Source organism: Cariama cristata, unplaced genomic scaffold, assembly GCF_000690535.1.
Source record: "Cariama cristata isolate BGI_N322 unplaced genomic scaffold, ASM69053v1 scaffold20772, whole genome shotgun sequence".
NCBI classification, from domain to species: Eukaryota; Metazoa; Chordata; class Aves; order Cariamiformes; family Cariamidae; genus Cariama; species Cariama cristata.
In genome coordinates, this window is record NW_009604638.1 from 1,751 (window position 1) to 14,996 (window position 13,246).

Genomic DNA, 13,246 nt, shown 5'->3' on the forward strand with positions numbered 1-13,246 from the left:
TTCCTCCCTTGCCGACAATCACGTGGCCTCTATAATGTGCAGACTCCCTCTTGTCTAGAAACAGATGGCTTGAGCTGTTTGAGTTGGGCATATTCACAAGCTGATAATCATCTCCAGGGAGGCAGGAGCTATTGTCAGAGCCTGTGAGACACACCCCAACTTCAGGCCTTTTTCCTTCTAATTCTCAAAATGTTGCTGAAATTCTCACTACAGGAATGCTGAGCAGAGACATTCCCTCCGTGGGTCTGTGCCCGCTAAGCCAGAGGAGGCTCCTGGCTTCCACACCAGCCAAAGTGCTTCCCCACACCCCTCTAAGTGAAAGCATCTCGAAACATGAGGGGCCTCACCTAGCCAGCAAAAAAAAAAAACAAAGCTGCACTTTACCATGGTACAGCCAAAGGGAAGAATATATCCTCTCCCCAGAGACAGCACACGAGTTAAAACGAGAAAAGAAAACAATTCTGCAGAAGGAACAGTTATTTTATACTACGTGCAGCTCCAAGACGCCCGTCAGTGTGGCTGCCAATGTAAAAGAGCACGTGCCTGAGGCACATACGCCTGGTGCAACCGCGCAGCGATGTACAGAATTTGTAACAGCAACGCTCAGCGCGGATACACATCTCCTGCCTAAGAACCCCAAAGGTATCACAAACCTCAAGTAATAATCTACACTGATGTCATTTCTCTACAGGGCCAAAGCCTTTCTGGGGAATGCCGTCCAGCTGCTTTAGCAGGAAGATGGCACTTTACTGATGTATGCCAGGTCTCTCTTCATGCCAGGTCAAGAGACCCTGCACCCAGCTTGCTCTGCCTTGGAAATCTGCCCTGACCCAAGCCCAGCTGCAGAGTGTGCGATACTCAGACCTGGGATGCCTCCACAAAAAACTCTGTTCCAGCTGTGATGCACAAGAAACCCAGAGAGAAAGCAGTGATAAGCCCAGACGCACACGCAGCCTGACAGAGACAGGAGAGGTGACTGACACAAGGCCTTACTGTGCTCATAATATTTACGGCATGAATTTCACTCATTTTAATTCAAGAGTGATTAGTCTTGGAAGGAAGCAAGTAAGAGTTGGCTCAGAATGGGGCATGGGTACCTTGAGCGGGATGGAAAGAGACGGCAAGATCAGCACAAGAAGCAAACTCATGGGTGCAAAACCAGGCAGGGTGGCACACCCCTTGGGATGTGCGTCCAGAATGCCTCGGAGAAGCCTGCTGTCAGCAAGTCCTGAGAGGAGACTGGGCAAGCAGTCGAGAATATGATCAAAAATGGGATGGATTTTTCTAAGTTACTGTCCTGGTACGTGGGCTCATGAGTGCAAGAGACACTCTCTGCTCTCTCACCTGCTAGCCAAGCAAGATCGAGAAACAAAGAGTGAGACGTATCTCATGTTGACTGGCACTTTTAAATTCTTCTGCCTTAGCAGAAATGTCAGTATTTTCTAGTCTTAACAGTTTCTGAGGCTGTGATATTTCTTGCCTTGTCTCTTCTTGGCAAGCGATCGTCTGTAGAAGTAACAGATGATCTAGCAATAGTCTCGCATCACAGCATGTCAGAAAAGAGGTAGCCCAGTATTTGTATTCACTGCACCACTTCAGAAAGACGAATCTTCACTTGATCTGTGTAAATACGGTTATTTATTTATTTTTTAAAAAGAAGTCTATTTCCAGTTACAAAGAGCTTCACTCTCCCACTTTAGAGCACCTTTTTTCTTTAGTTCCTCAAATAAAGAAACCATTTTGCTCACCATTGAATCCAGCAGCCCGTAAACCTGCAGCAGAAATTAACAGAAGATAGTTGCCATGAAAACACGTGAAGCCATCCTGATGACGAGGCTGACAGACAGAGAGATGGTCTTTCACGCTGGAGCACATTAACGTATGGACACACACACAACCATATAAAAGTGGCTGCCTGCTAACAGAGCTTAACTCTAGTAATAATTTTTCTGGCTATGAAGTGTGTTTAACATTATCCGAGATACAATTAATTCTGCTGATCCCTCAAGAGTCTGCAAGCATTCTAAAGACATCCCAGATAGAAATCCCACATGTGGCTATGTGATGGCTGGATTTATGTTAACAGATTCCAGGCTGGAATAAAGGACACCTTACTTTTTTTTCCTGCCACACTTACCTTGCTACAAAATTACAGACATATGTTTGTCAGTTTTCGAAGCTTAACAAAATGCTTACCTCTCCACCTAAGCTTCAGTGTAAGGTTACAAGCAAAGAACAAAAATGAGAAACAAAGATGTAAGCTTTGGTCAGACTCACTTCAATATAAAGTTTTTCCTGGTATGTCCCAAACAAAATATGGTCCACCTGCTCCTGAGGAGGTTCTACGCTATCTGTAGATACAGCTTCCAGGGGCTGCGCTCCCTCTTTCACCTCCTGCGACGAGCTGGAAGATTTCAGCTTTTTCTCATCTTTTAGTTTTCTGCTGCTTGGCCATTCCTGTTCCGTAACAGGAAAAAAACAAACAAAACAGTGACCTAGGTCAGAACACCTTTCAAGTTGTTTCAGGATGCACCCCCCAGAAGCAGCACCCCTTTCAGTGGGTTGGAAATCAGTTCAAACTCAGGATATACAACCTCAAAACGGATCACACTGTCCCCAGCACTTCAGTTTCAACAGGCATCCCAACACATACCTCATTCTCTAAAAAAATCTTTGTTGTTCTCTTTTTGCCTTCTTTATCCTTACCACCAAATGACCTTCTCTCTTCTTTCCTAGTGGTTATTCTGTCTTCCTCTCCTCCTTTTATAGATTGCTTTACTTCCACTACAAACAAAACAATTTCAATTACCCAAAAGCAACATTTTCACATCCAGAAAGGCAAGCCCACTGCACTCATGCAGTGGAAGTATATTACTTTTGCAATATATTTCCCTCTTTTTATTAACCTGAGCTGTACTGCACCGAAAAACAATACCTTGAAGTGTACTTTGTTTAACGAAGGAATGAACAGGTCTCAGACATGTATCAGAACAAGCCTGTAAGACAGCTAACAGTGAGATAGGGTTTTCTGGGTTAGTCTGTGTGAAAACCATGGCTACATCTAGCCAAATTAAAAGGTTTGTTTGTGTGGCGTTTTTTTAACGACACCACACCACAGATGACAATTAGTATCAGGTAATCTGCCATTTTTTCTGATGCATTTTCTTATAAAAGCTTTGAGGGGGAACTGCTGAAATTGCCATTTCAGTTGAAATTCAGCACGTTTTCTGGATTTCCAACAGTCCACAGAAACTGGTTGCTGTGCTAAAACTACCACTTACCTGTTTCCTCTGGAACAACATCTACATAGGTGTCCTTCTTGGGCAAGCCAAGCAGGGATCTCAGTTTCACAGAGTGACTCACCAGACCATCAATTGTTTCACGCCACAGCTGGAGACTGAGGAAAGCATCAGAATCAGAAGGGAGACAGTACAGCAATTGCCATTGTGTTTTACCCTGTGCCCAGGAGTGAAGGCACCTTACAGCTGAGAGCTGCTCTGTCCAAATAAACCAATAAAATATCACCCACCATCTAAAAATCTGTGCAGAGGATGCTAAATTACTTTCCTCATGTTAGAACCCTGTCAGGTCTCAATGGTTTGCAAATCAATGGGCTCGTATGGACCCATAAATATTACTGTGAAACTAGATCTGCTCTTCAGCATGACACATGTTGGTAAATCAGCATCAACCTGCTCTCTGTGTTTACCAAGAAGAACCTGCATCCTTCTAACGTAGAAGGAACTAGAAGCTGTTGGTACGTTTACAGTCTGAAAGCCTGAGCAAAGGACAGAGAGATTGTATGAGGAAGGATACAGTTATCTGAGTAAAAGGGTATCAAAAATTACCCAAAGGTTTCATAAATACAGATTAGAATAAACTTGCGTACTTTCCAAAATTACATGAATTTAATATTCTAAACTTATTTCCAGAAAAAAAAGGAAAAAAGGCATTTCAGTTATAGACAGCTGCTACAATTAAGCAATTAAAGCAAGAGTGTAAAGAAAACTTCTAGATCTCATATAAGTATCTGCACTCTGAATCACGATGCTTGCAACAGAGCTTGCTAAGGCTGTTGGTCACACGATGCATTTACAAGCTTTATCTTGCAAAGGTAACGCACCAGGTTTGGTACAAAAGGTCTGACTGAGTTGGCCTCTGTTCAACACACAGCTCCAGTGCAGCCTTATTGAGCTGGGTCAGTGCTTCTTCTCGCTGCTCCTCCTTGGGGATTGACTTTATAGCCTGATGCGAGAGAAAAAAAAACAGGGTCTGTGGAGTACTTCTTCTCAGTCTTCATTCTCAGTTTGTGGACCCTGAGCTCAACGGAGCGCACCACGTCTCTCTTCCTGAATACCAGTCTGAAACCAGGTTGCACTGGGCACTTACGCACCCAGACGTGGCTTCCTATACGGCTGGGACTTGGCCAAGGTGCACACACGACCCAAGATCTGGGGAGCGATCCCAGAGCCCCCAGTTAGACTGACAGTAAGCCCCTTTGCAGCTTCATAGGTGTGCTGGAGAACAGGGATTCTAGTGAGCTAGAAGGCCTCGAAGTAAAGATTAGTTACAAAAGCAGCAGAGAGATTTCCACGAGAGCACTACAGAAAAACTGTGCTGACAGAATCCAAACCACTCTTGCTTTAATCTAGGGAGGTCTGTACTTTATCCACAGCCTGTCATGAGTGCCCCCTCAGTGCTCTGATGAATAGGAAAGACTCTCCAAAGAGAGGAGCCCTTGGGGAAGCCACAGGAGGCTGTAGGATTAGCCTGTCCCCGACACCGAGTCCTGGAATGGCATAAAGCTAGTGGGGAAAGAGCTTAAAATATCTATTATGTTGTCTGGTTCGCTTCTTCACACAACAGCCCTCAGAGTCTGCCTTGGGAATCTCTTTACAAGAGCACTGAGGGTGTGGTCAGCAGAGCCAAAGTGCTTTTCTGCAACACACATCATAAATCATCTCTAACTCATAGTATATTGGAAGCAGACCTTTGGGTGGGCTCACACTGGGGTAGGCCAGGCTATTTGTAGGGAAATGAAAACACCATAGCACTAGCGGGAACAAGGGTGATCACCTGCTTAAAGTCCTCAAAGGAAAGGTTCCACCCTGAGGGGGCTGGTTCTTTCTCCTTTGCGTTCATCGTTTGACTCGGAGCCTCCTCTAGCGTGTTCTTCCAACCTGGGACCTCTGTGGTGCTGCTCGGAGCAGGGAGAGCCCCTGAGGTACTCTCTCGGTACCGCGTGTCCTCTGCAGTGCTCTTCTGGCCCCAGGGCACTTTCTCCTCAAAGGCTGAAGGAACGGTCATGTGCTGTCTCCATAGTTCATGCAGCTGCTTTACCACTGGATGCTGATAATGCAGCTGTGATAACAGGGAAAAGGTAAATAGTGAAATGAGCTATGCCTTCCCTCTACAAACCTAATTGTTAAAGCCACCATGGCAGACTATGCCAGCCTCCAGAAACCCAGGGATGCACCAGTCCCACGGGTCTTCCCTCCCTGCTATTTCAGTTGCGTAGCCCACCAAAGAGCAAACATCACCTCAGGATTCTTCCAGTGGAACATCTCTTCCTCTGTGATATTGGCACCCACAGGAGACGGGGTGCGCTCTGGGGTCCCAATTCGGACAAGAAGTTCCTTCAGACTCTCTTCTACTATAGTAGCACCTTCTCGAGCAGCCAGGTCACTCTGAGGCACCACAACAAGAACAAAATGTGTGAGTCTCCATTCCATATAAGGACACACAAACAAATTCACACCCGTGCTAGTAACCACATGTATACTTTATATAGGGTTACAAGAACAAGAATAACTGCACACCCTGCTAAGCAGAGCAATACTTACAATAGCTTTTCAAATAAACTCTAGAAATCCTCCCCCAAACTATACTTTTCAAACCATAGTGTAATTTTCAATTTGTACCTTAACTGATACCATAGTGTACGACACACAATCCCATCCCCACTAATTAACTAATGAAATTCATTACCGACAGAAAATTCATTCTTTAAAGGACCAGTGTGAACAGTTTAGGAGACACAATCATGTCCTTATTAACAACATTACAAGAGACTGCAGAGTTCTTCCATTTTATTTAGCAAACCTGCTCAAGTATGTACAGATGTTCTGTAAATAATCATCTCACTGCAAGCCCTAATTGCATAGCAATAAAAATACCATGTCATCCACTCCCACCCTTATCCTCTATTTGCATACTAAGTTCAAAGCTCACAGTTACCCAGTTACATGCTTGGTTACCTCCAGTTTCTCTCTGAGGTCAGCCAATTTATCTTCATACACAGCAATTCCCCAAAGGGTCACCTGCAGCAGAGCTCCTCCTAATAACAGAGGATGTGTCCTAAATTCCCAGGACTCACTGAAAATGCCTGCTCTCTCTGACTTGAAAAGAAAGAAAAACTTCCTAGTTTCTCCAGGCAAAATTACACCTGAAATAAGAGAGAAAATCCATTAGTCTGCAAGAAGCCACCTGGTTAACTTGGACCTTTTCCAGCACCATCCCATGTGTCCTTATCTCTGTACGAGACTATTTCCCCATAGCTTAGCTGGTTATCACACTTCATCCAGCTATTTTTCTCCTTCCAGATTTACTCCCAGTCACTATGTTACTGAACTGGTGTTACTTCCACTGCACGCTCCTTTTACAGCAAGTTCAGCACTCTCTCTAGGAGATTATGCCCAGTTTGCCATCAGAAAATGATTCACTTCTCAATATTACACTCATTTACGTTCAGAGTAGGAGTAACCTCCTTTGCTTTAAGTCCCATGAAAGGGATCTGCCTCGCACATCTCTTTTGGCGTGAGTCAGCTCTGATGCCCAGAGTGCCTTCCTAAGGGGAATCACCCAACAGGCTTGCTCAGCCATTAGTCAGACTCTACATCTCAGATAACTCCTGACGACTTGCTCTCTGGTCTATGTACAAAGGTCTCGGAGATCAGCAGCTCTCATACCTGGTCTGGTATCAAAGTAAAAACACTGCATTCTCTTCCCCTTGGTTTCTCTGGAGGGAATCTGTTGGGGAAGCCTCATCCAGTTATACCAGATGGCAGCCGTGCCATCATTGCTCACCATCAGGGAGCTTTCAGCTTTCTCACCAGCCAAAGTCTCAAAGGTGAGCCGGGCAGCAATGCCAATTTCATCCTATAAAGAAGAGGAGAGAGACAAAGATTACAATTTCTACTCTATCTGGCAGGATTTATCTTGCCTGAAGTCATACTGCAAATAAGAGGTTAAGCCTTGGTAGGAGAACTTGCAAGGCATGTCCAATGAAGTGGCCATTATACAGACGGAGTCTGGGAATCTGAGCTCCACACCAGAGACAGAACAACCCCTCTGTTTCTAGATCTCTCTGGAGCAAACATAGGGATACGTTATTATGCTCAGAATAAATCCCCCATTCTGCAGCCTGGGAGTGACACTCATTGTACAGCTGTGACTTGGGAACTCAAGCAGGCTTAGCTTGACTAAACAATAAAAAGCACACCATTACCCTGCAAGAAGTGGTGCAGTTGATCCAACGAGCTGGCTGCCCACAGAAATCTAAAGATGGACCCAGTACTGCTTCTGGAACCACATCAGGGTAGTCCCTTAAGGAGTCACTGCTAAAGAAAACAAGAGCCAGCGTTTTCACAGAGTGAAATTCACTTTCAGAGAGGGGAGAACCAGGGGTGATTTATAAAACTCTATAAGAAATTATCCCAACTAATGCTTTTCCACATAGTTATCTCTTTAGGGACAGAGCCCTGCAGATGTGGTAAACTCCGGCTAGCTACTTGTCACCATCAAGGACAGGACAGCCAGAATATTAAAGAATGATACCTGCCTGGGGAAGGCTGAGGGTATATGACTGAATAAGGAGAAGAGGCTCTCGGGTTGTGCCCGTTACAGATGGACAGGACAGGGAAAAAAAGGCAAATTAATGATGTAAGTGGAAGGCTGGAAAAAGACAACCAACTGGTGGTAATTTAGAGCAGAATCCCCACCCTCCCTAATGTAAGCTCTGGAGCCACACAAAGGGAAGACTAGAGGAAGGACCTAAAAAGAAAAAAAAAAGAAAAAAAAAAACACACACACCTTTTCTCTGACTCTTGCTCCTTAGGCACAAGGCCGCAAAGCACAAAGGAACTGCTTGATTCTTAAATCTGATGATTATAATATCAGAATATGCCTTTTATTGTGCCCCAGTGGAGACTTGTCTCCATTCTGGATAAGGACAGCTAAAGATACCCTTATAGACTGGTGGTGTATACCAAAATTCTTTATTTCTGCCATGAAGTAAAACTTACAGGGTCTCAGACTCTTCAGAAGTGGTAGAACGTGGAAAAGGCTCCGTTGAGACAGACGTGAAAGGTTGCCCTTTACCGATCACCTCCAGTCCATCCAGATCCTGGACATACACAAAAATGACCAACTTAGTTTCTCTTTTTATATAGAAAGGAAGTTAGAATACCAGACAAATGCACCGAGACAAGTAAAGTGAAGTTGAGATAACTTGCTCCTACAATGGTTGTTTAGAGGTATCCAATGAATGTTCAAGAGACACAGGAAGGAATCCATTCTAGGTTTCCCAAGCATCCTAGCTGAGCGCATTCCCCACTACAAATGATGCATGGATGGGAAATGTCTCCTTCACACATGTGTCGGATCCCCAGAGCCAGGTTTCAGAAAGAAAAAGGTGACATTTGTTCAGTTTTTAAGAGGAGGCGCTACCTGCCTTCAGGAGATTATTTCAGATGTGTATCTTCCACATGGGTAAAGGTGCACTAAATCAAAGTCCTACACCAGTATTTGGCAGGTTTTTTTTACTGCCTAGGTCTCTGTAGCTGCATGCTGCTGGTTCAGGGTCCTATTCTGAAGCTCTTAGACCACTCCATGCAACACTTAGGGAAGCCAGACAACTCTTTCATGGGTGTGGCCCTTTGGAAATGTGGGAACTTCCAAGAAAAGTACTGTGGGGCTAAGTTTTAGATTCCTGATGCTTTTTCAGATGCAGTTCTTGGTGATTTAATGTTACTCTACAGCATCTGACAAGAGACAAGGGATGCAAAGAATGTCCTTGCTCCTCTAATCTTACCGGCTTATAGAAGTCTAGCTCCTCTAGGATAGATTTTAGCTCCTGCCGTCGATGTTTCAGGAAAAGACTCTTGTCCCAGGTTAGGTGGAAAGGGATCCTCTTTGGAGGCTTCAGACCTGTGGAAATACCCATACAAGAGCTCAGTGTCTACATACCCATATGCCTATAAATTTCACTCTCTGCCAAACTTTAGTCTCATGGTGTTTTAAAGAGGAGGTCCAACAGATGACTGGGAAGTAGCTTGCGCTGCATGTATTGGAAGGGACAACTATAATGTGAGCCTCCGTACTCGCAGAAGTCACTGTTTGTTCTGCAGCTCCCTCCACACTTGTACCCCATTTCTGTGCAATCACCTCTCTGCGATGTTTCCTTACCCGTTTCCATTCGAACAGTGTGGGGTTTCCCCACATGAGTGACTGGCTCTGGGTAGCCACGTTCTCTCTGAGTCAGTGTCATCGTCAGGCCGGTGAGTTCATCTCCAATACGCTCAGGCTGGCTCCAGAACTCGCTTCCTCTTCGGTAGCCCTAGGGCAAAAAACAAGGCTTCAACTGACACTTCCAGAGGTGTAAAGCTGCCTGCTATTTTCACAGGGACTAGAAGCTAAAAAGAAGAAGAGATCTAACTCTGCTTATACAAACATTTCAAAAGTCTACAAATTATTGCTTTCTGCAGAGCAAGCCAAAATTTCTAACAGGCTGCTGTCAAAGACAAAAGAACTTTCTTCTACCTAGTGCTACATGAAGATTGAATGATATTAAAATAACACCTCACACAAATGCAAATTCTTTGATACTGCTATAAATGTAAAAAAATAATTTTAACATAGGGTACTCCCATAATCCTCCTGACTTACGCATACCCATTTCTCCATGGCAATCACTAAAATTCCAGCCTGAAGATATCAGATCTTTCTGTCCCTGGAAAAGCAATTGCGGCACACCCCCGTGCCACTTTCCGGTGCATGACAGTCTTTGGTGAGAATCAAGAAACGGTACTTTCCCGTGTACAGCAGTTTGTTAGCAAGGAGCCAAAGCACACCACCAGTTTCTTCTGACTAGTGTAGATAGCACAGTTCATGTTTTCATCTTTAAAGTCACGGAAAGCTCTGCTTGCACGCTAGGCTGAAAGACTTAGAGTGGCTTTGATAAATATCTAATGACAGGTCTTCAGAAGTACTACTCATAACACCAGTGTCTTAGCTCTTTCACAAGAGCAGAGTAATCAGGATGCAGAGGAAGCAGGGCTCTCACCTTTCCAGGAAGCAGAGCAGGGAGAATCCGGTCAATGAGGTCACGTTCTTCCTGGATTTGCCTGTAATCCTCTGAGATGCTCATCAGCAACTCATTCTCTGGCCTCTGAAGAATTTCTATAAAGAAGAAACGTCAAATCATTGGCACTGCATTTCTGGGCACACCCTTTACCACTACTATTGTTCATCACATGTAACCCCCTTACACTATCTCCCACCAAATCCACTGTCCTTCCCCCAACCAGGACCACCAGCTCACCTCCCCACAGCATCCACGGCCACTAGCACCAGCAGCATGGAGAGCTCTGAGAAGATGGAAGTAGACTTCAACAGCAATAGGATTAACCGTGGTCAGCTATGACCATTACAGTTTGCTGTGGTGCCATCAAACTCCCCCATCTGCCTACAGAAGTTCACAGAATGAGGCCTCAGCTTTTCTCACCTCCTAGATATTTCTCCTGCTTTTTCCTGATTGCCATATTACGGTGCCAGTTCTGGAGAGCTTTGTGCTCTGCTAGTGGGGTCTGATGAACCTTTTTCTTCTTCTCTCCTCCGTGTTCCTCTTTTAAAGCTGCTGCAGTAACATCTGGATGAGAAACCTCAACAGAATCTGCCATCTGAAGGGAAAGGAAATGTTAAATGAACCTCTCCTTGCACACCACAATGAAAATGGGAGAGAGAAGAAAAGGCTTCTTCTGATTGACAGTACTTTCACCTTATCACTGTGAGAGGAACAAAAACAGGGTACTAGGAACACACTCAGAAACAACGGAATGGTTTATCTGAGTAATTAGACTCAAGCAATGGTATTGCTGCAACACCAGCTCTTCCCTTGCAAGCCTGACGCCACCAGCAGAAGCACATATGGAAGAGGAAGCCTCTGTCATTCTTTCCTCCATGAACTCATCTTGCACACAGGACTTAAAAACCTGCTGGTGCAGTTTCTTTGAAGGCAAGCCCTCCCTGCAGAGTATGATGAGGCTGGGAAAACCACACCTCAGGCCTGACCAGTTCCTGATAGGTGCTGAAAAGCATCGAAAGGTACTGTAGGCACCACACTCCCACCTCTGGAAAAGTGCCACACAGCAGCATTTTCGTAACTTTACAAACCAACCTGAGTGTTTCCTCTGGCCAAGGCTCCCATCTTGAACTCCTGGAGACTCCCCAAAATGTGATGGGGGAGAATCTCTTCGAAGCCATCACCACACAGTCCTGGTCCTACAACACACACACACAAAAAAACCCCCAATGCCAGAGCCAGGTCACTAACCCTAGGCTTAGCAAAACCAAAACCCAAAGATAAGGTGTCAAGTTTAACCCTACCAGAAAAAGTCAGTGGTTCCCTGGGTGCCTTTGGGAAAGCAGGATATGCTGCGAGAAGATGTGCTGCCGCCTTTGTCTCTTTGGGTCGATATTTTCGAAGGAGGCATTTCCTCCTAACTGGAATTCTCCCAGCATCACAGGGAAGGTGTGGAGCATGCAGCTTCAGAAAATAAACAGTCACAGAGCAATTAGGTACATACTGACTCACCTTCATTCCTTCTGATCCTTCTAGGATACGCAGAGAAGTCATACCAGTACAGGCTGCTCCTCCCCTAAGAGGCACGTTACACGACTGCGGAGATACCACTTTAGTTACTGTCTTACTCTTCTGGACTCTGCTTTATAACTGGGGCAGGGAAAAGAGAGTTTTAAATCACTTTCCCATTTTCTGTTGTCACTTGGTGTCAAATGTTTCTACTCACACAGTTTCACCCGAGTTTTGGAAGGGATGCCATCATAGTTACTAGTCTTATTACACCAGAAAGTTGGAAATGTAATTTTGAAGAGGCAGATGACTTATCCTTTCATTTGAAAAGACTGTGTCAGGATCAATAATCCTTTGCTTTTCACAAGTGAACCTGATGATCTGACAAGTCATAAAAAGCAGGACAGACATAATGGAATGAGAACTGAACCCCAAGAGTGGGTTTCACCCTAAGTAAATGGGCAGCACCCTCTATTAACATACAAAATGAAAGGAGAGTGTCAGTTAAGGTAGCTGTTTCTATCAGTAAAAATACATACTTTCTCCAGGTCCTCCACCTTAATTGCAAGTGCCTGGATGTCATCTCCTTGCAGGACACACGAAATGGGCTCAGGCTCTTCTGCAATTGTTGAGGAGGACAGTTTATGTGTCTTTTCCTTCTTGTCTGAAAAACAGGTGAAGAAACCTCCTCTTCATTCTCCCAAGGAAACGCTATCTTTCTCTTCCAGTCTGGTTATTCATTTCCAGCTGAACTATGTTTTGGGTTTGTTTTTATTTAAGGTTACACAGAACAATTAAATTCAGCATCTCTTACAACTGGAAAACCAAACTCTGAGAAGCTACAAGGATCCAAGTGGGTCGCTAGGATTCAACTGTCTCACAATTTATTCTAGACAAGAGACAACGGATGAGATAAACACAGCCTGTGCTTCCTGCAGGCAGGAGAACAAATTCCTGGGAAGTTTCCTACTCCAGCTGCAAGCGCCAGCACACAGCCTCCCTGCACAGCTGCACCACAGTCACCAGGCACAACCCAGAGAGCAAGCCACTGGATTTTCAGAAGCTCCCAAATAACAAAATAGCTCTTAAATAGCAAAACTCCTGCAGAGCCGGGCATAGGGCAGCGCTTCCCGGCACAGGCCGCCACCGGGCAGGCCCACAGCTGAGGCAATCCCACCGGGGGTTCGTTTCTCCCCTTATCCTTAACCTGCAAGTCCCTCCAGCTGGGCCTGGCTCCTTGACACGCGTGGAGCCTTTCCACGTTAAAAAAATAATAATAAAAGAGGGAGTCACTGCGTGGGGAAGGGGCTGTGTATAGTGGCTTCAATGGACGGCTCGGGTGCGGCGGGGATCCCCGGGCCATGCGAGCAACGCTCC

General features: G+C 45.1%; 1 protein-coding gene across 1 annotated transcript; it reads right to left on the bottom strand.

The window, feature by feature from the left end:
* Nucleotides 1–1,695: 1,695 nt before the first annotated feature.
* MYCBPAP (MYCBP associated protein) lies at nucleotides 1,696–12,533 on the bottom strand (the record flags this gene model as incomplete). The annotated part of the gene is made up of 17 exons (XM_009695700.1): nucleotides 1,696–1,772; nucleotides 2,278–2,457; nucleotides 2,654–2,784; nucleotides 3,282–3,397; nucleotides 4,124–4,245; nucleotides 5,077–5,361; nucleotides 5,541–5,687; nucleotides 6,258–6,445; nucleotides 6,969–7,158; nucleotides 7,508–7,619; nucleotides 8,304–8,404; nucleotides 9,092–9,207; nucleotides 9,466–9,616; nucleotides 10,343–10,458; nucleotides 10,784–10,958; nucleotides 11,456–11,824; nucleotides 12,409–12,533. Coding segments are annotated over 17 exons (2,701 nt in total), but the record flags the coding sequence as incomplete, so codon positions are not given.
* Nucleotides 12,534–13,246: the final 713 nt, after the last annotated feature.